We start from the raw sequence: 26,947 nt of genomic DNA, 5'->3' as shown, positions 1-26,947 counted from the left end.
CTACACAGCTGCCTCTCCAATTTTTGTTTTTGAAGAGCACAACCCAACATTCCCTTGTACGAAGATTTACTGCCAGAGACCTGCATATTTGTATCAGTTTTTATTGCATTGTTAGGATCAGTTCCTCCTGATATGCTAAATTGATGACTTTGCCACCTGGCCCTCTTTGGCATCATTTTTGTCATTTCATATGTAGTTCTCCAGTCTTTGCCCCCTCTGAGCCCACCGGCATTACGCAAAGTTCGCAAATGGCGAATTCCAAGTGTCTTTAAGTCAGATGTTAATAGTTTCAACTGGGGTGATTTTCTTCGTCTTCCACTTCTCGTGAGGTTTCCTTTAGCTTCATCAACAGATTCCATTGTAACACCTTCATTAGAGATAAGTGTGTGATCCACTGCATCATGACCTCTGATGAATTCACGTTGTCGATCAGATTCAGCTGAGCGCTTCCCTTATATTGCAAGATTTCTGTTGGTAATCACAAATGGCTTATACTTTTGCGACTTATGCTTCCTCATTCTCCTCCCTTTCCTTTTAGTTCCTTGAATGTTTTCCACTGGAATGCTCAATTTTATTTTGGAATCTGTATTTCCTTGATCGGCATGCTCTCCAGCAACAACATGCTTGACTACTGTTTTTCCAACTAGATCCAAATTGTCTTGTACTCCCATGGTTTTTCTGCTTTTATGACTCAGAACAGATGGTGTTGTTGAATTGCTTTTACATTTCCTAAATCTTTCGCTCTTTGTTCTAAATCTTCCCATGTTTACATCAGCAGCACATGTTTTGCAATCAGAAGCCGGATCTGCTTCAATTTTGCCATTGCAATTTTCCATTTGCCCTACCATAGTTACCATATTTACATTCACCTGCTCACTATTTCCAGCAATAGTATCCAAAAACAGTCCTTCCTTTTGCATTGCACAGACTTCTTGTACCTGTTTCTTTGTCTGATGCTTTAAACCTCGGCGAGAAACATATGTATGAAGAAACCCAGGCAATGTGATCTTTACCTTATGTTGTAACTCACAAAGAACTGGAACAAGGCAAGATGGGTAGGATAATCAAGAAGTTTTAATTCCATATGTTCTCTCCCAGAACAAGAGTGTTTGTTCTGCAATTGCTTTGTAAGGGCACTGGGAAGCTGAAACTAGCAAAGGTGACTGTTGGTTTAAAAGACTTGAATCAAATGATATCGGTGGGTCGCAATTCTGTAGAGAAGTCAGAATTTGGTGCCAAATCTTTTCTAGCATCAGCATTTGGTGGCTCATATCACTTGATGCCTCTGAATACAAAGAAACACTAAACCACTTGATCAGAGGCTTGGAAAGAACCTGCAGTTACAAAGCAGCAGTAAAATGGAAACTGTTATAAAAATTAACAACAGACATGTAAACATTGTTGATGTCAATGATTGTTATTGTTGCGGAATTGGCAGCTGTGTGGACATGTGGCTGTTCTTTTCCTAGAAAGATGGTTCTGTTATACTTGTAAAATGAGCTTCATATCATACCTTCATATAATTGGTTTGATCCTTTATGCTTCTAGCCCTCTCAGTTACCAGGAGGCATTCCTTTCGCAGGGCTTTTTATGTAAGATGCTCCTGTATCTGTATTTATAATTGTATTTCGAGGGAAAAACCAAAAGAAGTCTTCACAGTAGTGGAATGTTTTGGTTTGCCCGAGGTATTTCCCTATTTGCCAGCTTCAAGTTATATTCTCATGTATGCACAGGGTTGTGTTTTCACATTGATGCCCAACCTTATTGTTTCATTGGCACTGTCTTGGATTACCTAGTTGATAGTCATCAATTTGATCTTTTCCTAAAATGTGGACTGTGTAAGAATAACAATGCACTTTTGGTTCTCGAGTATGGTGATAAGATGTGCTTGGTTTCAGTATGTCAGATATATAGGAGGAACGTGAGTTCTAAGTTGCCACTTAAGATTTGAAATACTTGAACCACCAAAAGCACTAGAAGAAGAATCATTGTGAAAGGATTCACTACGAAATAGTGCATCCAAAACTTTATTTGTAAGGCATTTGCTTATTATAAAGGGGTGATCTGCTAAGTTTTACACTGTATCGCAAACTCACACCAAGTTGTGCAGTCCAGTCTCTGCCCAATTCTGCATCATCTTGTTCCTCAATAGCCACTTGAATCATTTCCAGATCATCTTCTGCTGCATTTCTAAGTGGAGTCTCTTTCCATGAGTAATCAACACCAATTTCTTTTGCAAGCAATCTTGCTTTCTTTTCTATTTTTGGATAGTCTGCATGGCATAGAATCAGCAAATGTGCACCTCCCAGAGCTTGCAGTTGCTCCTCTACCTGAAGAGCATGTTCCAGGAAAAATACATGTGGTCTCATGAAGCCTTTGCAAGGTTTCCACAGTAAAGATGTTCTTCCCTTCCCCGCTGATGTAACAGGAATATTTGTTTGAAAACCATGTCCTGCCCCAGACCGTATCATATTGCCCTCTGCTGTTTTAGAAGTCTGTTTATTATGATGAACATCTATATGTGAAAAATTAGTCATGACAGGCATAGAAACATGTCTAAATTTTCTCTAATGTTCTCATCCACATCATTTTCTAAAGGGACTTTCTTGGCTGCATGTTGGTCATAACTAGATGGCTTTTCATAATAGCTTGTAGAGAGATCTCCACCACCTTTTTTTTTCAAAAACAGAGCACACCTCAGGACACCCAGTGATGCATTTAGATACCGTGCCAGAATCTAATATAGAAATATTTCTTCTACTGTGGAAACTGTCAAGTTCTTGGACTCCTTTACAGAGGAAAATGTTACACTAGGAATGCCTTCATCAGTCCCAGAAATATCTTCAGCAGTCACTCCAAATTCAATTTTTCCATCACCAGACTGATTACTGGGTAATGCTTCACTCCCAGGAGTCTCTTTGACTGAAGTCTTACAGAGTGGAGTTAGAATTGACTGCTCTATCAAGTTACTGGATTCTGGTGAAAATAATTCATGGCCAATTACATAGAGACCCTTTCTTGAAACTTGTACTCTGCTTCACAATGTCACAAAAAGAATCATTCTGTCCAACATGTACAGATGATACCTTATCTGAAGAAAAATGCACCCTTGTTACAATTTCTTTGTCAGTCCCTTCCACGGAAATTTTGCTAGCTGAACCAGGTGAAGAGAGGTGAGAGTTTTATACCACTCTTTGAATGATAGTTCCCAGCCAAAGGCACACTTTCAGCAATGTCAATATTATCTAATGCAACGTCTTGTTCTTCATGAGGAGGATGGCATTTACCATTTTTGACAATATCGTCTAGTTCATCAGAATCTGATGCATCGTTGTAAGTGGCTGCCAGAAGATCCAGTGTCGATAGCACTTTTACTGAAGGGATAGGGACTGACAATGCATTAGCCACAGATCTGTAAAGCCTCATTTTGATTGTCAGTGTTGGAGAAATCATTAGGGTATTTGTGGAGCAATTCTTTGTTCAACGTCGCATCCCTAACAATCCATCTATTATTATGAGCTGCATGAGAACTTGTGCTTCTATGAGATAAACTAGCAGATGAAGAAAATTGAGAGCTTGAATGATTCTGGAAATCATACTCTCCTTTGCTATTGATAACATTTTCAAAACAAGAAACTGCACCATTACCTTCAGCCATAGGTTCCAATTAAGTTAGGTATTCCCTCTAGCGTTTGATCGAGCTTCAAAAACTATTTGAGATGTACGAGCCTTGTAAAGGAACTCCATTGGCAGAGGTTTTGAGCTTTTAGCCCATGGTCGTGCATCAAGGGGATTTTAGTAATGCCAAATTTATTAATGTTTTAAATTTGTCTTCTTTTTTTTTTAGATAATTGAGTTTCATAGCGTTTGAAATCGATTAGCATTTGGCTATATTTTGGCACAATGATGATAAATGAGCATTTTATACCTATAAGCTTTATCTGGCACATGACCAATTTAGTAAGGGCTTAAGAGTGTTTAGAAGAGGCTATAAATATTTATTTCTGGCGATTTGTTGCTTCAGTTTTTTAATTTTGTCACCTCTTTTTGTAAACTCAGCCAGAAAAACAAAAAAAAAAAATCAAAGTAATTTTTTTTATTATTATCAATATTAATTATTTATTAGGTGTTAAGATAGGAAGTAATGTTCCTTTGATATTAATGTTAATCATGTTTTAAGTGTTACAACAAACAAACAAACAAACAAACAAAAATGAGCTATTAAATATAAGGATTTTCATGAAGCCATTATGTAGAACCGAACCTTACATCATATAAAAATTGGAACGACAATGTCATGCCCATGTTTCTTTTGTTGTTTGTTTGTTTGTTCATATTAGCCTATATCAACTCAATTAAGATAAAATGGAAATGAAACATAGAAAACATTTATGTACAAGGCATGTATATCAAATATTAGATAAATATTATGGACAACTTAGATCATAACATCCACAACTTCACGCAACAAGGTTATACATGGCAACAAGTCACATTGCGGTATAAATGGTTCATTGTTCTTATCAAAAGATTTGGCTCGAAAATAGTGAGTCATAGGTGAGCTACAGTGATCACTTACATAGTGGCATAACTTGAATTGATCTATTGCTTAGGGTTCTCTATGGACTATCTAGAGTGTGGAAGAAAATGCTAGGAATAGTGCTAATAAGTCTTAGATATCGTGCATCTTCGAATGGAAGCAAGATGGTATATGCAATTCCTCGCAAAACGTTTTAATGATCGTTGTGTGACCTAGCCGCGCCCTGCTCCGCTACACTAGTCAACTGCTCAGCCCTCGGGCTGCTTGGAGGGCTCCGTTGGCCTCCCGTGGGTTCCTTCCTTGGCGCGGTGCTCCCTGCGCGGTCTCCCTCCGCGGTGTTTTGCCCCGCTCCTGCTATTTTCTGCTGAGACTCCCTTCGCTCTGCTTTACTCCTGAGATGGCCGGTGGGGTCTGATTTGCTTCAATGGATCCGCCCCCCCATTCTGATGCCGAAGCCTTCCTTAAGCTCCTGGAATCCCTGCCGAAGAAGAAAGCTTCAGAATCTGCGAAGTTTGTGAAACGTTTGGATGACATCCCAGAGATCTCGCTTCCCCCTGAGGGTCCGATCAAGGTCGCCCTTTCCCTGGCTGAGAGAGCTCTGGTAGGTCAGTTCACGGGCCTCTGGCCCTCCCCCAAATCCACGGAGAACTGGATTGCCAGAAACTGGGCTCCATTGATTAAAAATAGTGTTACCTCGTATTTTTTAGGGAAGGGATTCTTCATGTTTGAATTTACTGACAAAGAGGATAAGGATCTGATATTCCGAAACAGTCCCTATTTCATGGGCCCTCAGGGGCTGTATCTTAACAAGTGGACGCCTAATTTCGATCCTTCTGTTGACGTTCCCACAGCCGTCCCTGTGTGGGTTAGGCTACCCAATCTGCCCATGCATTGCTGGAATTGGGACTCCCTAAAGCATATCGGCAACACCTTGGGCAAATTTATCGACCGAGCAAATAACAAGGACCAATTTGACTGTGCAAGAATCTGCGTCGAAGTTGACCTGGAAGTTGGTTTACCGGAGGCAGTAAAGATCAGGGTTGGAAGCTGGTCTCATGTTCAAAAGCTGGATTATGAGCAGCTCCCGTTCAAGTGCAGGAAATGCCAGGTTTATGGCCACTTCGCCCGGAACTACCCAAAGAACACTGAAATGGAGAAAGGCAAGGACGAAGGCTGGACCCAGGTTAAAAGATCCAAAAATGCTCACAAAGCCAATCGATCAGGCAATACGAAAGGCAATGGTCCTCAGGTTGCCCCTAGAAACCAAACCCCAAGCATGGAAGAGCAAGGAAACAAATACACTCTGTTAACCCCAGATATGGAAGGTTCCCTAGAACCAGAGATACAGAAAGAAGGAACGATCCTCAAGGAGCCCCTCAGGGAACCAATACAGGTGGAAAGCAATGAAGACAGACTAAAAGAGCCTCCCACTGAAGAGACAGAGGATGTGCAAAGCTCGGAGGAATCAGAAGAAGAAGGCGAAATAGAAGCTTCGCAAGCCTCGGCCAGAAGATCTCTGAGAGGTCGAAAATCTGCGAGGGAAAAAAGAGAACAAGAGACCTATAAAGACAAGCTCCAGGGAAGTCAACCAACCCTTGAGAAGCTTTTGGCAAATACCCCGAAGAAGAACAGAAATCAGCCTCAGAGCTCAAAGGGAGCTCATCACTCAAAATGCAAGTGATGAAGATTGTCTCCTGGAATTGCAGGGGAATGGGGAGCAGAATAAAAGAAGAAGCGATAAGAAGCCTGATAAGAACAGAAACTCCCGATATCCTCCTTATCCAGGAGACTAAAATGGAGGATCATGTCTTCCTCCAGATCGGCAAGAAGTTATGGAAGCAAAGCGAAGGACAAGCAGTTTCAGCTCGAGGCGCTTCTGGCGGCCTGGGCACTATTTGGAATGCAAACAAATTTACAAAGATCAGAGAAGTTAAAAATATTCATTGGTTGTTCCTAAAAATCCAGCACGTTGAATCAGATATGACTCTCTCCCTCTTCAACGTGTATGCACCCGTTAGCTCAGCAGAGAAGAAGCTCTGTTGGGACTCCATAAGGAATCTGGCAGATATTGAAGAATTACCTAATATTATTATAGCAGGGGATCTTAATCTAACTTTATCATTGTCTGATAAACGTGGAGGAAGCATCGTCAGGGACCCGGCGCGGGAATGGGTTGAGGATTTGCTTCTCGACTGGGACATGATCGACATCAAGCCTTCGGCTGGGAAGTACACATGGACAAACAAGAGAGTCGGACCAGGCCACATCGCTGCAAGGTTAGACCGATTTTTCGTTCAAAGCTCCTTTCTTCTTTTTGGACTAGAAACTAGAATGCATATTCTTCCTTGCAGTGTTTCCGATCATCGTCCCATCAAACTCGAGCTGCTAGCTCATGCGGACCAAGGTCCCATCCCTTTTAAATTTAATTCTCATTGGGTCAAGGAACAGTCCTTCTTGCCTCTGATAAAAGAAACCTGGAAGCTCCCTGTCAAAGGTTCTGCATTCTTTGTTTGGGAGGAGAAACTCAGGAGAGTCAAAGCTGCATTAAAGACCTGGGTAAAATCCTTACCAAATCCTGCCGCGGAAAGAAAAATGATCCAGGAGCGCCTCGAATCGCATCATTTGGTCTTAAAAACGCTGAGATCACTAAAGAGCTACTTGATAAGGAGGCCAACCTTCAGCGCATGTTCCTTAAGGCTAGCCTGGCAGAGGAAGCGTACTGGAGACTGAAATCCCGCAGTCTCTGGCTCAAGGCGGGAGATAGAAATTCTTCTTTCTTCCATAAGCAAGCACAGGCCCGAAAATGCTACAATTCCATATCTGAAATCAAAGTTGAGACCACCATTCATAGAGACATCAGAAGCATAAAGGATGCGGCCTCCATTCATTTCAAAAATCTTTATAGTGAAGAAGAGCCTGTCGATCACGTTTCTCCCCTGGTGAATGAGGTGCCCTCCCTGATAACCGAAAGAAATAATCAATTTCTGGAGGCAGAGATCTCTAATCATGAAATAAAAGCCGCTCTCCTCGCTATGGAACCGGATAAGGCCCCGGGTCCTGACGGTTTCACTGCCGGATTCATTCAGACCTGTTGGCAGATTGTGGAGAAAGACCTATGCAGAATGATACGGAAATCCCAAGAGTGCCAGAAAATTGGGGGAAGCACTAATTCGGCCTTCTTGGCCCTCATCCCCAAGGAGAAAGGAGCCAACTCCTTCAGCCGGTTTCGCCCTATATCCCTTTGTAATATAGGCTACAAGCTGATCACGAAAGTTATTGCCAATAGATTAAAAACCATCCTCCCGGACATCATTCCTGCGAACCAGGGAGGATTTATTCAAGGAAGACAGATTGTGGACAACTTTGTACTGGTCCAAGAGGCGATCCATTCGAGTTTGGTTCGCAAAGAGAAAGGTATGGTTGTCAAGCTAGATCTTGAGAGCGCCTTTGACAGAGTGAGACACAGCTTTCTATTGGATGTCCTGCGCAAATTCGGATTTGGACCCAAATTTATCAGATGGATTAAGGCCTGTATCAGCGAGCCTTGGATTGCCCCCTGGTGAATGGGAGGGCCTCAGATTTCTTCAAAGCTTCTCGTGGTTTGAGGCAAGGGTGTCCTTTATCACCTCTACTCTTTGTCCTCCAAGCTTCCGTTCTCAGTTTCCTCTTGATCAAAAAGCAACAAGACCAAGATCTTATGGGTCTGAATATTGCGGGAGGGGTTGATAACATAAATCATGCGTTATTCGCGGATGATTCCCTCTTGCTGGGCGCTGCCTCTGTGTCCTCAGCTAAAAGTTTCAATGAAGTGGTTGAGGACTACTGTGAAGAATCTGGAAGTAAGCTGAACAAAGGCAAATGTCATGTCTACTGTTGGAACACCCCTGCCTCCACTCTTCAAGCCATCTCCAGTTGTTTTGGTTTCGCGGCATCCTCATCTTGGTCCTCCTTCAAGTATTTGGGTCTCCCTATCTTTCAAAAACGTGCTGTCAACAGAGATTGGTTGCCCCTGCTGGAAAAGTTCGAGTCTAAGATCCATTCTTGGGGCTTTAACTGGCTTAATCTGGCAGGTAAAACAGTTGTAATAAAAGTTGTTCTTAACAGCCTGCCCATATATCAATTTGCAGTGATGTTGGCCCCTGCTGGAATCATAAAGAAAATGGAGGAGCATATCAAAAAAAAAAAATTGGAAAGGTGGGAAAGCTAATGAAAAGAAAACTCCTCTACTAAGCTGGACTGAAGTCTCTATGCCCAAATTGGAAGGTGGCCTGAACTTTAAAAACTTTAGCATACAAAACATCGCGTTGGGAGCAAAATTGATCTGGAGGATTATTGCCCCAAATCCGGGGTGGGCTCAGATCGCCTTGTGGAAAAAGTTTTTTCGTGGGCAGAGGAAAAGGTGCCTAGACCACCCCAGAGCAAACTCTGGCTCGTTAATTCAAAAACTCTGTGCAAAATCCTCCTCTCTAATCAACGATCATGCTCATTGGATTCCGGGTAATGGCAAGCAAATCAGAATTTGGGAGGATCGTATAATGGGCTGCGACCCTCTGTCTGATGATCGCTCCCTGTCAACGTTGAAAGACTGGATGTACAGGTCGAGGTTCATTACACTGTGGGACATTTCGAATTGGGAGAACGGTCAATGGCTCAGTTGGATTAAGTTAGAAGTGCCCCAGTCTCTATCCAACGAACTGGCAATCTTCTCAGACTTCCTGCACGGTAAGGCCCCTTTGAATAGCAGAAAGCCTGACACTCGTGGTTGGGGCTCGTCACCTGGGCGCTATTCCGTCTCTCTGGGCTACAGACAAATCTCAGCGCAACCCCACGTTCCCCCAGATCCTAAACCTTGGAAAGGAGTCTGGTCCCAGCGTTCACTTCCAAAATTCGACCATTTTTGTTGGCTCCTCTGTCACCAGCGTATATTGGCGGACGATAGATTGCACAAAAGAGGATATCACGGCCCCTCTCGCTGTTCTCTGTGCGGTGAAACCTCAGAAAATGCTACGCATTTGATGTTGCATTGCAAGTTTGTTGCTGATCTTTGGAACGCAGCCTTAGGCCCATGGAGGGTGGATTTCATACTTCCCACGAATATTCCAGAGCTGTTCTCGATCTGGAAGCGGTCGTATCCCGGAGGCTCTCTTCAAAACGTCCATCTCAAAGCTGCCTGGTGTATCCTTCCCAAACTAATCTGTCGGCACACCTGGCTGGAAAGAAATCAGAGGATCTTCAGAGACAAGAAGAGAGATTACAGAATTGTCTGGGTTAAAATTAAAATGCAGTTAAAGGAATGTGTTGGTGAACAGATTGATGGAGCAGGCCTGAGTGATATTGATGCAGCTTGGAGCGACTCCCTGGACCTTCGCTTCATTGAAGTCGTCAGGCCTCCCGTTCTCCCTAAAGAATGGCAAATTCGTCTTAGCGCTTCGGATTTCTTGGCTCTATGCTCACAGCAGGAGCATATTATCCTCTTTTTTGATGGGGCTGCCAAAGGCAACCCGGGCAGATCTGGTGCTGGGGGAGTTGTTAAGAGAGGGGATGGCAGAATTGTCTTCAGATTTGCCTGGGGAGTGGGCTTCAACACCAGCATTCAAGCTGAAGCTCTGGCCCTTTTTCAAGGGCTGAAGCAAATTAAAACTCTCGGAATCAAAGATGCAATAGTGATGGGAGACTCCCAGACTATCATAAAAACTATCATAGACAGCTCTGTCCCATCAGATTTAAGGCTATCCAGGTTGATTTCCAGAACAAGAATTCTCATAAATTCCTTCCAGAGCTTGAAATTCTATCATGTCAAGAGAGACAACAACAAAGAGGCTGACGCTGAAGCTAATAGAGTTGCCCTTCTCCCTCACGGAGTCATCCTCAGAGATGGAGAAGAAGGTTGGGAGTCCATTCCTTAACCACCTAGTGATCATGATTTACTGCCTTATTCTGAAGCAGTTCGTTTGCATTTTTAAATTGGGGAAAATAGAGGCGGTTGCCAGAAAAATAGATTGTAAAAATCTCTGGGGTAGCATAGGAAAAGAGATCTCGGTCCTGGACAATGAGCAATCCGGATTTTGCTCTACATACTGTAATCAAATTTGCGGCATTTTGGCCAGAAATTAATATATCTCTCTAACCGTTTCTGTTATAAAAAAAAAAAGTCTTAGATATCGTGCAGATTTTGAACAAATCAAAATGGTGAGGACGCGAAGGAACCAAGGGCCTGGAGAGTCTTCACAAGGACCTCCTTCAAATAACCCATTACCTTCACCAGAATTGACTCTCATCCTGTGTTCCCTGGAAGCAATTAATGAAACCTTAAGAGGGCGCCAAACAAATGAAATGGAAGGGGAACACCCTTCATCAGGGTTAGGGAACCCCGAGGGATCTAGAGACTATGATAGAAGACCTCCAGTTGAGGACATTACTAGGGAGCTCCAGAAGATTAAGCTCCCAGAATTTGCAAGTCGCGCCAGTGAGCGTGCAGAAGCCTAGTTAGAGGGGATGGGAAGGTGTTTCGCACTAAGGGATTACAATTCCAATTCCAAAGCCAAAATAGCAATATTCCAACTCAGATATAGTGCTCTGAATTGGTGGGGTAACTTGGAGCGTCCACTACACCTCACTCCAGACAGAGTTACTTGGGAATTATTTGGGGAAAGGTTCAGGAAGAAGTACCTACCAGTGTATTATGAAGAACAACAGGTAGAAGCCTTCCATGCCCTGATACAGGGAGGTCGTAATGTAGAAGAATATGAAATTCGATTTATGGAATTGGTCAAGTATGTCTCCTACATGGACACTGACCAACACCAAGCAGATCGTTTTATGTATGGATTGAGACCTAAGATTAGGGCAATGATGTAGATGTAGAAACCATCCTCAGTTGCAGAAGCTGTAGAACAGGCTCATTATGTCGAAGAACACCTCGACTTAAAGGGTGAAGGCAGAGCCATCTTTCCACGTCAAACAGGGTTTATGGGGAAGGCCCCTCGTACCTTCCCAAGGGGAGGAAGTCGGAGGCCACCACCATATGGAAACAAGGTTATACCTAGAACACCGACAGTAGGGATTTCAATGGTTTCTAGTGCAGCTTCACCCACAGCTTCAAGGGCGCGTACAAATCAAAGTCATATGCGAGGAGCAGCAAGTAGGGGCAGGGGTTCCAGGGGAAGAAACTCTTTCCAAAGAACTCCACAACATTCGGTTCAAGGTCCACCACGCATCACTTGTTGGGGATGCGGAGGACCTCATTACTAGCGGGACTACCCTGAGTTTCGAACCAGTAACAACAGAAGAGAGGGAAAAGAACCAATGGGGAGAGCAGGTAGCCACCACCGAATCTATGCAGCAGTTGACAATCAGCAAGTTGAACACCAGTCTGCCGTGGTAGAAACCTCAGGTATGATAAACAAAGTAAAAGTTAAAATTTTGTTTGACTCTGGTGCTACAGATAGTTTCATTTCACCAGTTGCATTAGAAAAATGTGGGTTGGCAGCCTATGAGCATGATGACTTTAAACAAGTTGAGATGGCTTCTGGATAAAACAAGCAATAGGGCCTAGTGTTGACCAATGTCAGGTAAACCTTGGGGTGTGTATGACTAAGTTGAAGGCATACGTCACAGCATTAGGGACGTATGATGTAATTATTGGAATGGACTGGCTAGAAGCTCATCGAGCTTTGGTAGATTGTTTCAAGAAGAAGGTGATCTGTTTAGATGATAAGGGTAGGCCAATTGAGATTTGTGGAATCAAGAGGGGAGTATCCCTATGATTCATATCCATGATGAAGGCAAAACGTTGTCTCAGACAAGGTTGCAAACTATATTTGGTCAAGACTGTAAGTGACCAGAAAGGACCTTCCCTGGATCAACATCCAGTTTTGGTAGAGTTCAGGGATGTTTTTCCAGAGGAATTGCCTGGATTACCTCCTGTAAGAGAGATTGATTTCACCATTGAACTGAAACCAAGTGCAGAACCAATATCTAAGACACCCTATAGGATGACAACTCCAGAGCTTTGTGAGTTGCAAATGCAATTAAAGGAGCTCTTAGACTTGGGATTGATCAAACCTAGTATTTCCCCTTGGGGTGCACCAGTAATTTTTGTCAAGAAGAAGGATGGTTCCTTGCGGCTATGCATAGATTATAGAGACTTAAACAAAGCCACGATAAAGAATAGGTACCCAATACCTCGAATAGATGACTTATTTGATCAAATGAAGGGGGCGGCAGTCTTCTCAAAAATCGATCTACGATCGGGGTACCACCAATTGAGGATAAAGGAGGAGGACATCTCAAAAACTGCATTTCGAACTCGGTTTGGGCACTATGAGTTCGTAGTTGTTCCATTCGGTTTAACCAATGCACCAGCAATATTCATGAGCCTCATGAATGGTGTGTTCAGGAAGTATTTGGACCAATTCGTGCAAGTCTTCCTTGATGACATTCTCATTATTCCAAGAATGAAAAGGAGCATGAAAAGCACCTAAGGGTAGTATTGACTTGTTTAAGGGAAAATCAATTGTATGGGAAATTGTCAAAGTGTTCCTTCTTTCAGAAGAAAGTCCATTACCTTGGGCAAATCATTTCAGGAGAAGGGATTTTAGTTGACCCGGAAAAGGTGAAGGCCATAATGGATTGGCCAGTACCAAAAAATGCCCATGAGGTACGTAGTTTTATGGGGCTAGCTGGGTATTATCGCCGGTTTGTGGAAGGGTTTTCCAGGATTGCAAAACCCATCACCACATTACAGCGAAGGGGGTTAGGTATGAATGGACAAATGAATGTGACATTGCATTCACAGAGCTAAAGAGGTTACTAACTAGTGCTCCGATCCTTCAAGTACCAGACATGAGAAAAGACTTCACTGTCTGCACCGATGCTTCGGCGCAAGGATTGGGTGCAGTATTGATGCAAGAAGGCGGGGTAATAGCTTATGCTTCTAGAAAATTGAAGCATGAAGATTTATATGCTACCCACGACTTAGAACTGGCAGCAGTAATGTTAGCCTTGAAGCTATGGAGACACTACCTCATTGGGAGAAGATTTGAGTTAAGAACGAATCATCAAAGCTTGAAGCATCTCTTCACTCAAAGGGATTTGAATGCCAGACAAAGGCGATGGAGCGAATTCATGAGTGAGTATGATTTTGAAATCTCATGCATCAAGGGAAAGGAGAAAGTAGTGGCGGATGCACTAAGCAGGAGGCCACGAACCTTCTCCCTAGTAGCCTTAAAGGTAAATTTAAGGGAGCAAATATTGGAGAAACTCTTTGAAGATAGTTGGTATCTAAAAGTCATCTCAGCCATCCAGAATGGGAAACATATGGAACCAAAGTTTGAAGGATATGTCCTTGAACCAGATGGGTTATTAAGATTCCAAGGGAGAATGTACGTACCTAAGGAAGGGGGTATAAGAGAAACCTTTCTCGGAGAGTCTCATAGAGCACTCTATTGTGCACATCCTGGGGTAAAGAAGATGTACGCAGACACAAGGAAACTCTTCTTTTGGGCAGGCATTAAGCATGACATAGTCCAGTTTGTCGCCAAATGTCTTGAATGTCAGCGAGTGAAGGTTTATCATTGCCATCCAGCAGAACTCCTACAACCTCATGACATCCCTACATCTAAATAGGAAGTAATTTCCATGGATTTTGTGGTGGGTTTGCCACTCACTTCCTAGAGGCACAATGCTATATTGGTTATAGCTGATAAATTGACCAAAAGTGCCCATTTCATCCCAGTAAGGGACACTTACAATGTTACGGATGTGGCATGAGTGTTTGTCAATGAAGTTATCCGACTGCACGGATTGCCCACAAAGATCATTTCTGATAGAGACTCCCGATTTACATCTAGGTTTTGGACAAGTTTGCAGTTAGCTCTAGGAACTCATTTAAACCTGAGCACTGCATATCATCCAAAAACAAATGGGCAGACTGAAAGAGTAAATCAGGTTCTGGAGGACATGCTTAGGATGTACGTCATGGATAATCAGACTCAGTAGGAAAGGTACTTACCTTTGGTAGAGTTTGTGTATAATAACAATTATCACAGTTCAATCGGGATGGCTCCTTATCAAGCTCTATATGGAAGGCCTTGAAGGACGTCGTTGAGTTGGGAAAAGTTGGAGGACCGAGTGATAGTTGGCCCGAAATTAGTTCAAGAAATGGAGGAACAGGTAAAGCAGGTTCGGCAAAAGTTAAAGGAAGCACAGGATAGACAGAAGAGTTACGCTGATTCACATACGATTGATCGCAGTTATGAAGTAGGGGACCAAGTTTTTATTCGTATCCGGCCCAACAAAAGCACGATCCAGTTTGGGAAGGGGACGAAATTGTCACCTTGGTTCGTAGGACCTTTTAGGATCAAAGAGAAGATTGGACCAGTGGCCTATCGTCTTGTACTGTCACCCCATTTGCATAAAACTCATGATGTTTTTCATGTATCTGTTTTACGACATTATGTTTCTAATGAATCTCACAAACTGGATTGGCAGGACTTGCAGGTCTCGGACATGGGAACCATAATGGTAGAACCATTACGCACATTGGACCGTAGGGTTCGACAGCTCAAACGTCGCACGGTGGACCAAGTTAAGGTCCAGTGGGACAAGTATAGCCCAGGATCTGCTACCTGGGAGGATGCAGAGACTATGCATCGTGACTACCCCTCACTTTTTGAGCATCTGTGATGCCTATTTTGACTTAGATAGCTACCTATGTTAAGGTTCTATTTTGCAGTTCCATGTTATTTATTTATGAACATTATGTAATATTGATGCATTTGGTTTGACACATAAAACTACTTATATGAATCAGTTGATAGATTTGATATTGATGATAGAAATGGTTGATGTATGGACTACATGTATGACTCACTTAGTGATGGATTATCTAGTGCATAACTTATCAGAATTATTTTGGTTCATATATAGCTCAAGTGGATATGATTTATTTAAATGAATGACTTAGTGAGAATTCCCAGATTGACACATGGATACTAGACTTGATAATGTGATGATTATATGTTTTGTTGTTATATAAATGCATGAATGAGAGCTAACCCGTAGGGGGAAAAGAACTATATGATAGCCAAGAGGGAAGGACGAGACATCTCATGAGGAAGGTGTAATGTACATTATTTTACTACATTTGGTATCTACTTAATATGCACTCTTGTGACACGAGTAAAATGCAAATGACGGGTGGCAAGACGACCTCACTGGATTATTTGATGACAAGTCCAACCAGCTCTGTAGTGTGGTACGTATTAGGGTATTGACCCTAGTTCTGTAGAAGGGGTGGAGGAATTTCCCACCGTGTATCCTCTAAAACTTGGAATCGTGGGAGGGTAGTGGTGGACACGCTCCCTTAGACGTGTGATGACGATTGCCAGTTGCCTGCTGGGGAAGTTAGGTCGATGTATTCGATGCTTCCACCATGTCGATTTTATCAGTGGTTAGTATGGCCATTGCCATTGATAAAGCAGCAGAGGACGGATAGGGTGGGAACGAAAGTAGGTCAGGATGGATAGGAGGATATAGATCAGTTGAAGACTCTTGATGGGAAGTAATGTCATTGTCTGACTTATCAAATTTTATTGCTATAACTCTCTCTGATTTGTTATGCTTTCGAACTCCTTGTATCTTTTCATTCTAACTTTGGGACGAAGTTTTCTGAAGGTGGGGTGTATGTCATGCCCCACTTAAATCTTATCCTACAAATTTTGTTAATGTTTACATTATCTAAAAATATTGAGAAATATTGGTCTAATATAAAATTCATGATTTCCATTATTCAAATTCCCCACTTACCTTCTCAAATTGAATATTAAGTAGGATATGATCTCCTTCCATTATCTCAAATAATATATGTATTCACCTCACATTCCCCAATGTACCCTCACATTTACTAGGAAGAAGACATGGTCCTCTCCATGTAATTACATTTCACATTCCCCAATGTACCCTCACATTTACTTGGGAGAAGGCATGGTCCTCTCCAACTCATTATCAATATATATATTCATTTCACAATCCCCAATGTACCCTCACATTTACTAGGGAGAAGACATGGTCCTCTCCATGTAATTACATCTCACATTCCCCAATGTACTCTCACATTTACTTGGGAGAAGACATAGTCCTCTCCATTTAATTATCAATATATATATTCATCTCACATTCCCAAATGTACTTTTCATATTTACTTGGGAGAAGACATGGTCCTTTCCCATTAAATTCCCAATTTTATATTCATGTCACATTTCCAAATGTACTCCCAGCTTTACTTGGGAGAAGAGAAGTCAACTGTAAGGATGGATGAGAAGTTAATGACATTAATGAGAGGTGGTTGAGATGGAGAAGGGAAGGAGGGTATAAAAAGGGAAGGAGGAAGGGAGAAAGGGGGAGGTGGGGTCTTGCTTATGATTGTGGGGGTTGGTTGTGATTGTATGGACTTGTTGTGTTTTTGGAGACCATAGGAACCTGTGGAGGTTTCTTGGGTTGTTGAGAGGAGGGAAGTATTGTTATCTTAGTCTGGATCATTCATCTTGGACACACACTACATCTAGTTGGACTTGGGCTCGGAGGGCTAGGGAAACTGTAGAGGTTTCCTGGGCTAGGGATTATTTCCTAATTGGCTGGGAGGTAAATACAGTTGGGTCCGTCAAGAGGAGTGTTCAGCAGGAGCAGTAGGACAAAGGTATCTCCATCAGCCATCGGTACAGGTATTCCTCCATAGACTACTCTTGTAAATTTTATCAAAATGAAATACTCACCTTAGTTTATGCTGATTAGAATGGAATGATAAAATTGTATTTGTTTAAAAGTCGTGTAAGTAAGATATCGCCTCTAATCGCATTTAATTTCATAAGATAGTAGATCTGCTAGCAGACCCTAGGGTAGGTCTCTTACAATCCAAGATGAAGCGAGAAGAAATATCACTATTTTTAGTTGAGTTAGCTAACCAAATGTCACCTGGAATACGTTGTTTTATAGGATTAATATGGTAATGGATACACTGAAGTGTGGGGATAAGGTTGATATAGTATTCTTATTCGCGTATCTTAAGCAAGTGGATAGTGTAGTTTTTACGTTGATGTAGTTCATCTTGACGTAATTTATGTTTACAATGTAATATAAAATGCATTTTCCAAATAAAATTAACTTTAATGTGAATTGTGAGATAAAATGCCTCATAAATGTTGGACGAACAAATTAATAGATCAAGCTACAAAAAACATAATAAAACTCTCCAAAATATGACTTGGACTGTTACAATTAAAAAATACTATAAATCCTTTCAATTGCTTTTTACCTGCCAGTACGTAAGGAAAACAACGGACTTGATGATCACAAACTTCGGAACCGGCTTGAAGGGTTGAAGCAAATCTCTACATGCCACATAAAAGAGAACCAATGCATACAATGCCAACGAATATGATATTGTATAGATGATCGTTACATATAGGTACCCTTGTTTTGTATCAAAAATGCCATCTTGATACCTTCCTTTTGCATACAACATAAATGTAACTACCAAAAGGATGGGCTTTAGAATAATGAACTGCAAACCACCTTGTTTACATCGACGAATGAAACGCCTGCAAAATAAATGTCATAGCTCATGATTCCTTTAGAGGATAAAATAGAAATCATCAAATGAATTGCCAAGAAAAGAAAAGTAGATCATAGAAACCAGTGGAAACATTGTGGATGGGCATTGATATCGTGCCAAAACATTAAGGGGTAATACAAACCCATCAAGAGGCATAGGAGGAAGACAGCATGTCATAAGAAACCACGATGGCTTAATTGATTGTCCACTTAGGCTTGTGACCACGACCCCTGGACCTCCTACCCATGCAAGGCATAGAGAAAGAAAATTATATATGACCCATGCTTCATATCTGCATGTAAATATATATGAATAAATGAGTCAAAAGTCTTGATTATGTTCTACTATATAAATCTGTTACTAAATAGTCCACTGCTAGCGATGCCAGTGCTAAAATTATCAAATAAGTAAAATGTAGCGAAGATAAAACAATATTTCATGATAAGGAAGCAAGAATTCTATTTCATGTTGATAAAGAAAATTTTGATTAGAGAGCTTAGAAGGATGTGATCTAACAATATCAACAAATAAAAAAAAGTTTGGAAGTCCTTATTCTAGGTCCAAGATACTCACACTTCCCGAACAGAATTGTAATAGATGGATTTATCGCTCATTACAAGAGACATGAAGGACATTGTGGAGAATACCTATCAAAACAAGACCAAAAATTAGACATTGAAATTGCAAGAAGAGAACTTACAATGGAAATGAAACAAGAATAATTCCAATTCTCAAAGAATATATATTGTAACAAAAGAAAAAGAAAAGCATAAACAAGAACTTAAAGAAGCACAAGTCTTTAATAATGGATATAGACAAGGCTTACAACAAAAATTCCAAATAGTATAGGATATTTCCATGGCCTATAAAATAATAAACTTCTTGTGAGTAATGTTATGAATTCCCTTTCCTAATAAGAACAATAACCTTCTTGTGATTAATGTTACGAGCTCCCTATCCCAATAACCAATGGTGTATTCAAAATGACAGTAATGAAGGTAATAGTGTTCCCAGTAATGGCCATTATATAGATTAGACCTTTGTGTAGTACTAGTTCTTAATGCCTAGGGTTTATGATAATACAAATGTAAGTGAACTTTGTATTAATCAAGTTAGTGGTCATATCAAATGGGAGTTTTAATCATGCCATTAAACACAATATGCAAGTTATGTAACTAGATCAACTTCCACTTTTCTATCAACTACTGATCATGTATGTCTTTTTATGTAATTCATTGTTCAAGCAATAATCCTTTGAGTGCAATTACAATTATCTCACTTGCTTTATATGTATTCTACCTTTCCCTTTCAATGTTTCAACATGGTATCAGAGTGGCATTGATGGAGGACATTGATCATGGTGAAGAAATGGTTAGCAGCCATTGTCTGCCAAAAAAGAATTTGTTACCTTACTGGGAATATGTTTAGCCATCCTCTAAAGATATTCATGCACTACTGTAGGAAGAATTCATTGGGTGCCTAAGATGGAGTATTCGAATAAAGTTAATAAACACTACTGTCAAACAGATTTCTTGATTGTTGAGTTGAAGATGCCACCTTTTCGAGTTTGAGGGATTAAAAAGAGCCACCCGGCGAAGTTTTCTGAAGATGTTGGAGATTTTTATTAATTAAAGATGTCACTCTAGACAATATTTTTCCACATAAGATATGCCAAATGGAAAATTAGTACAAGTCACTGATATTTGAGACATCTATTGGCAATCACCTAAGGATTTTCTGTGTCATTCATGGAGGAAATTATTGCTATTTGAGTTGTCTATTGGAAACCACCTACAGGACTATGATGTGGCACTAGTTATTCTAAGATTAACAGAGAAGCTGCATTTGTTTATTTGAAGAACCCCTAAAGATAGATAAATCATTGCCTATGATAACTTGGTTTGTTTGAAAGTTATTTTCTGGAAGTTTTCTATACAGTAATTGCCATAAAGGTTTTCTTGATTACTGAAGATTATTGTAAAGTATTCATTGTTAGATTTTCTAATTGATGCTAGCAGATCTATGCCCAAATATTTTATCCTACTGCTGAAACTGAAAACATTAAGGAACATCAACCAAAACTTCAAATATTCGAAAACTAAAAGCATGGAAGTATAAATCAACAGTGTAGACACTGCATGACAAAAGTTATATCAATCCAGCAAGTGATGCAAGGTAGATCTAAGAAATACTAAGGCTACAAATCAAAACTAGCAATCTAGAAATCTGTAGCAATAAATACATAATGTTGGAAGCTTGACAATACTGAGAGGGGGGTTGGGGTGAATCAGTGTTGGGAACAATGGATCACTTTAACAACTTTTTTCTTTTTTTACAAATTACTGAATCATGCATTAGTTAACCAGCAGCTTATTTAATCAATTATCAAATCCATATACATAATTACATGAGCAGCATATAAACATGAGAGCAAACCATCAACACATGAGCATCATCAATCATGAACTATGAGCAACAATACACATGCAGACACATCAATCAAGAGATAAACATAAGAACAATGGATGTAAGGTGGAAACCCTTCTGGGAGAAAATCCACCATCTACCTGTCTTCGTATCAATGTTGCAGTTATCGTTATCAGGATATTATCGGCAAGGGAAAAAATCGGGAAAAATTGTAAAATACAAAAATATTCATTTTTTCAATTTTTTTAATATATAAAGCATCTACAACATAAAATAAATACATTGACACATAAATGTGATAAAAAAACTAATTTAAAAGATGTGTAATATCATTCCTAGTGCTACATCACACATAACAATGAATCATGTCCTGAATAGTAAGTCCCGACTCCTGAATCCCAACTCAGCTTCAAAATATCAACAAAAAATATAATAATGTATCTCATATCATGAGTCATAATGTCATATACAATGAAATGAACCAAATAAGTAAAGTCTAATAGACTAATACTATTGATTTCCTCTACCCCTATTGCGAGAAAATGCAATAGCTTTCCCTTTCCCTCTAGATGTAGATGCCAGTGGAGTTGGCGGTGGACTCTGTTGTGCTCTAGAAGCTGACAAACTAGGAGCTATAGGAGGTAGACCACGTCCTCTACTGGTGGCACAGGTAGCCCGGGTAGGTGGTGTCATCTCCTCCTCCTGTTGCTCCTCCTCCTCCTCCTCCCCTTCTATGCCTTCCGCTACCTCCTGCTCTAACCAATCATTGGCAGACTCCATGAGAGGCCTCTCGGTCTCAACGCTTCATGCAGCGGTGGTGCCAATCCCATCCAATGAGATGGTCTCCATATCATGTATCCTCTCAAGTTGCCTCACCCACAATTGAAGATTGTAGTAGACGTAGACCATGTCATTAAGTCACTGGGACTCCAACCTGTACAAAGATCATGAAATAATAATTATAAAAAAAAATATTGTTTAATGAATTCAAAAAATTATTTGGAAATTTGCAATATTTTAAGTTTTAAGTTTAACCTGTTGCGCTTCTTGTTGTGTATTTTTTCAAATATACTCCAGTTGCGCTCGCATCCTGAGGAGCTACATGTTGGGTTGAGGATTTGAATGGCAAGCTTTAGCAGAAGGGGTACCCTGGCACCATATATTCTACACCATGCATCTACAACAAAATTACAAATAAAATTTTAAATAAACATAAGAAAAAAATGAAATTTGAAATTTGAAGCGAAGTATGAAGTTATGAACTTGAAGAGACAATGAAATTTGAAACAAACTAAAAAATACCTGGCATTTTAGTCGTCCTATCAGTCACAGCCATCTCAAAGCCAAATGTGCCACCTGCCATCCTGTATGTCTCAATTTCTTTGGAGATTTTTGTACGTTATGCTGGAGATCGCACCATCCTCTGAACACAGGTTAAGAATCCATCCATGATCTGAGCATCATATAGGAACCCATAAGGGTAAGAAAATGTGGGGTTTAGGTAGATCCCTGCAGCATGAATGGGACGATGGAGTGTGTTGTTCCATTGTTCATCAATCACTTCCCATAGGAGGAGTTGTTTCTGAAACCCCTCATCTCCCTTATCATCATAGTAGGCCCGAATGGATTCTTTGGCCCTGTCCATGGCCTCAAACAAATAGCCCATTGCGAGCTTCTCACCATCAACTAATCGAAGAACCTTTACCAAAGGTTCAATAACAGTGCACACCTCCTGCACTCACACCCAGAAGTCTTCCTGGTATGAAACTAATTTGCATATGGCCTCTCCCTCTGGTTTGCAGCTCATTGTCAAAGCACACCACTCCTCTGAAAGAAACATTCTCTTCGCATCCCACATAGAATTCAAGAGAGATTGAAGAGATATGAAACTGGTGGCAAACCATGTAATGTCGGGGCACACCAACTCCTTGTTGGTGAATTTTCTCATCAAGCTAAGTACAGATGTATGATTATATATAAATTTTGTAATGCTTTTTGATGAGTCAACAATATCTTCGACAAAGGAAAGTTTTCCTATGTCCTCCAACATCAAATCAATACAATGTGCAGCACAAGGTGTCCAAAATAAAGTAGGATGCCTCTCCATAAGCATCCTGCCAGCAACAACATAATTTGCAGCATTGTCCGTTATGACTTAGACAACATGTTCTGCACCAACCTCCAAAATAAACACATCCAACAAATCACATAAAATTTTTGCATCTTTGATATGTGAAGATGCATCAATAGATTTCATAAACATTGTCCCCTTGGAATAACTAACCAAGAAGTTTATAAGTGTTCTCCCCTTTTGGTCGGTCCAACCATCTGACATCACAGTGCATTTTGTTTGTGCCCATGATGCCCTAAACTCCTCCAATCTTTTGGTGCAGTCAACCTTTTCATTTTGAAGAATCTGACCTCTAAAGTCATCATAAGAAGGGATTTTGTACCCTAGGCCAACAGTTGCAATAGCATCAACAGTAGGCTGTAAAAATGGATTATTACTTGCAACATTGTCAGCTTGTTCTTTCTCAATTTTTTTAAGCATTGAAGTGATAGATGGTTGTGAACCACGCATGGTTCTAGGAACAAAAAATGATGAGGCAGCTACCGGGTTGGTTGTAGATATTGATGCTGAAGTAGAACCAGTGCCACTTCCTTGTTCACCTGAGCCTAACACCCTCTTTGCTAGTTGCTTCTTCATTTCTGCTTTGGCCTCTCTCTCGTGCTCTAATTCTTCCAATGATCTCATGGCTCTTCGAATGATTTATGGATTTGTATGTGTGCAAGGCCTTACATCAAATCCAGGGATTTGTGCAAGGTGATACTTCAATCTATAAATCCCCCCTGACATATGATACCCACACAACTTGCAACTCAAGTTTATTCTATCAAACCCTCCATCAGGTTCACAAAATTCCCACAGAGAGTCCAATTTCCTTGGCATGTCTATAACATGGTTGAACTCTTCACCCTTGAGCTTTAAATTTGTAAGATGAAGTTTGAACTTTGAACTTTGAAGTTGAATGGTGAACCTATGGCAAAATAAGGATTGCAAGTTACAAAAATTAAAAAAAATTGCATACATGAGTAACATGACAAAACACATTGAATTTTTGACAATTTAACAAACAAAAACCCCATCAAATCAACTCAAAAATATTTGATAAACAATGGGTTATCCAAACCCAACCAAAAACAAAAACAAAACAAAACACATAAATTTGGTGCCCATATCGGTTTGCCAGAGAAAATTGATCCTCTCCTCCTCAGCTCTCAATCCACCAGAGTTTTTGAGTCATTTTTCTCCTCCAATCAGCTCCCGATCAACCAAGGTTTTTCTCCTAGGTCACTCCCAATCCACCATTGTCGAGTCTGTCCAAATGAATAAAAAAAATCATTTTTTGGTGTTATAAACCCGTTGTCCGCCGGCCTAGCGATAACAACACCATCGAATCATGATTTTTTCGTTTTTATCGCGATTATTTTTAAATTATCGCGATTTTTTCCGAAAAAATCACCAAAAAAAATCCGTTTAAAAATTGGGCAATAATATCGTTGAATTATAAAAATCACGATAATTCGATAATATTGCGATAAAATCACGATTTTCGCATCACTGCTTCGTATACTTCTTTATTATTAAAATCTTCTTTAAATCATATCGTTGGCCACCACCAATGTGCAAGCCCCAACGTGTGATGCATACGAGCAACCACTCGTTCCAAGCCACTACCTGACGGAAGCCACCACTTCCTCAACTTTGCAGGCCACCACCTGTTGGAAGCCACCACTCCTTCAATTATGCAGATCAATACCTGCAGGAAGCCATCACTCCCAAAAGTTTCCCAGGGCACCACCTCAGGGAAGCCACCACTCCCAAAGTTTTCAAGCCACAACCTAAAGGAAGCCACCACTCCCCGAATCAAAAAGCCACTACTTGTCGACAAGCCACCACTCACCCACTAAAGGCCCCAACCTTCAAGCTCTTGTGGACCACATTTCATACATTTTCAAACTCGGATCCACCTGCAACAACTCAAACAAATGTAGGCAACGTTTCATCCTATTTTCAGACTAGACCCATGTATTCTTCTTTGCTCAACAATTGAATACAAACACCTCTGCAACATACACAACTCTCTCTGCAAACTCAAACAACATACATATACTCAACCTATCAACAATACACACTCACATGACATGACTCCAACATTACAACTCACCCCAATACATCAAACTAACTCAAACATCCTAGCAGAAATCACTCAATGCGTTGACCCATACTCAGCTATAACATCACAAAACTATACTCAACCATGCAAAATAGCACAGCAGCATACATCTGTGTCATCACAATAGAGTTGATCCCTGCAATCACAAACTTTGTCAATACAAAACACCAACATACAATTCTCCATTACCATCGCACTGTTATAGATGTTTCATCCTTTGATCCAAGCGCACTAGAGCATAAGCTAGCATTGTCCTTAGTCTCATGACCTATGCAATAGTACTCTACAGGAGGTGCACTCTGATACTCTATCCATACACACAACAATGACACCTCTTGCACTCCAAACTCTCTCCAATGCACAACAATACTCTGTCACTAGCCATTGATCTTCTGTCATACGCACTCTGCATCATCACATCACTCCATAGCTATTACCTACACACACACTTGTGAAATCATCAAGGTCTTAAACACTCTAATCGCATTTGATACATCTCAGTCACTATGTCCATGTGCATATTACATCAAAGCATGTGCACCTTCACCAAACCTCATACTTTCTAACATTTAACAATCTAATGCACAACACTTTTTAAATTAATGCACTCCACACATCCATAACCCATCTCATCAATGTGTTCACACCCTGGAAGACGATATCAACAATTAATTGAATTTTGGCTCGATTAATCACTACTTAACTCAGCCAAACAAACTACATGCAGATCTCCAAATCGATCCACTACAAATTCATTTATTACTTGGACAAATTCAACATAGTGACCAGACCTTCTTGTGAACATTAAGGACCAAATCAAATCGCTCCACTTGCAACCTTTACCTTGGGCAAATCGTTGGTTCGAGCCCGTGGTTTTCTTTTTCACACCTATAGAAAAGTGTCGCAGGCATGAAACGATTAGCCTACAGCAAATGCCACGATGAGGACATGGCAAGACTACGGTAATGCAACAATGTCGCTTTCTGATAGTAAGGTGACAATGGCAGTCTTTGTAATTTAGGAAAACTTAAAGCTTTCAACCCAAAAATGCTTCGAACACTTCAATCCATCTTCATTCACCTTCCCAGGATCTATACATCTCCAGAACATCAACCAAACATTTGATCATCGTGAAAACACCCCTTCAGTTGGTTGACATCAATGCCAAGCTAAATGACCATCTAGTTGACATCAATGCCAACACCATGCTACCAACAATCTCCCCCTTTGGCATTGATGGCAACCTACAACCACGATACCAAACTGATCTCTTCTAATTGGCTGGATGGTCTCACTCTCCACTAGTGGTTGTGTCACTCTTCCCCTTTGACATCAATGGAAAAGGGTGGTCCAAGCTTCGTTGAAATACTATATTGACACTGATTGAACTTTGTTGATATAAATTGTTCTCTAATGAAATATGACCAGCTACCAACACCTACAAGATAATCATTAGAAACCAAGAAATTTGTTGCCTCCTGCAACCAACATGCCTTTATGCCAACACCATGCACTTCTCTTGTTGAACATGCTCCCTCTAAACGTGCTAGGTCTGCATAACCTTAATGTTGTTGTTCATTAACATTCCAAATTGTTGCCTTTTCCTCCTTGCCGCATGCAAGAGGCTACACCAACTAAACCAATGACTCTATACAACCCATGACCAATAATCTTCATAATGAGATTATAGGGCTACAACATTGCACACACAAGTGCATACAGACATGATATAAGTGATTATTTTATATGCATGCCAAAATACATTGCTCTCTCCTATGCATGGTTGAAATAAATGATAAACATGTACATGCATGCCTATGCAAAGTTGGTACAAGGGCTTTTTAACCAACAAACTAGGATGGTGAACAAGTAGATACATGTGGCTGATATAACAGCTTTCCACTCATGATAACAATACATTGATCTGCTATAAACAGAAATGAGCAAAAGCAAAATAGAAATGACACATAGCCCTTGAAACCCTAATATCATGCATAGCTCCCCCTGAGCTCATTATACCTTCTTGTGGATCCAATCTCTCATTAATCCTACAGACCTGATATTGCATTGTAGGTTCTTGTTCATACCACGTTGTTGTTGCTACTCATACTCATGTCTCTCAAGTTGTTT

The 26,947-nt window shown here is 40.6% G+C and overlaps 1 protein-coding gene across 1 annotated transcript in view; it reads right to left on the bottom strand.

The window, feature by feature from the left end:
• The window catches only part of LOC149233367 (uncharacterized), a 300,157-nt gene that overhangs the window by 215,175 nt on the left and 58,035 nt on the right, over window positions 1–26,947 (bottom strand). The window contains exons 2-4 of the mRNA XM_089379732.1: window positions 18,726–18,799; window positions 18,295–18,444; window positions 17,853–18,138 (exon numbers count right to left, since the gene is read on the bottom strand). Coding sequence (XP_089235858.1) covers window positions 17,853–18,138; window positions 18,295–18,444; window positions 18,726–18,799 — 510 coding nt within the window. The remainder of the gene's footprint in view (window positions 1–17,852; window positions 18,139–18,294; window positions 18,445–18,725; window positions 18,800–26,947) is intronic.

Source organism: Pinus tabuliformis, chromosome J (genome assembly GCF_031772625.1).
Source record: "Pinus tabuliformis cultivar Carrire ecotype Pingquan chromosome J, CPIR1, whole genome shotgun sequence".
NCBI lineage: Eukaryota > Viridiplantae > Streptophyta > Pinopsida > Pinales > Pinaceae > Pinus > Pinus tabuliformis.
This window is presented reverse-complemented; position numbering and strand designations above follow the sequence as displayed.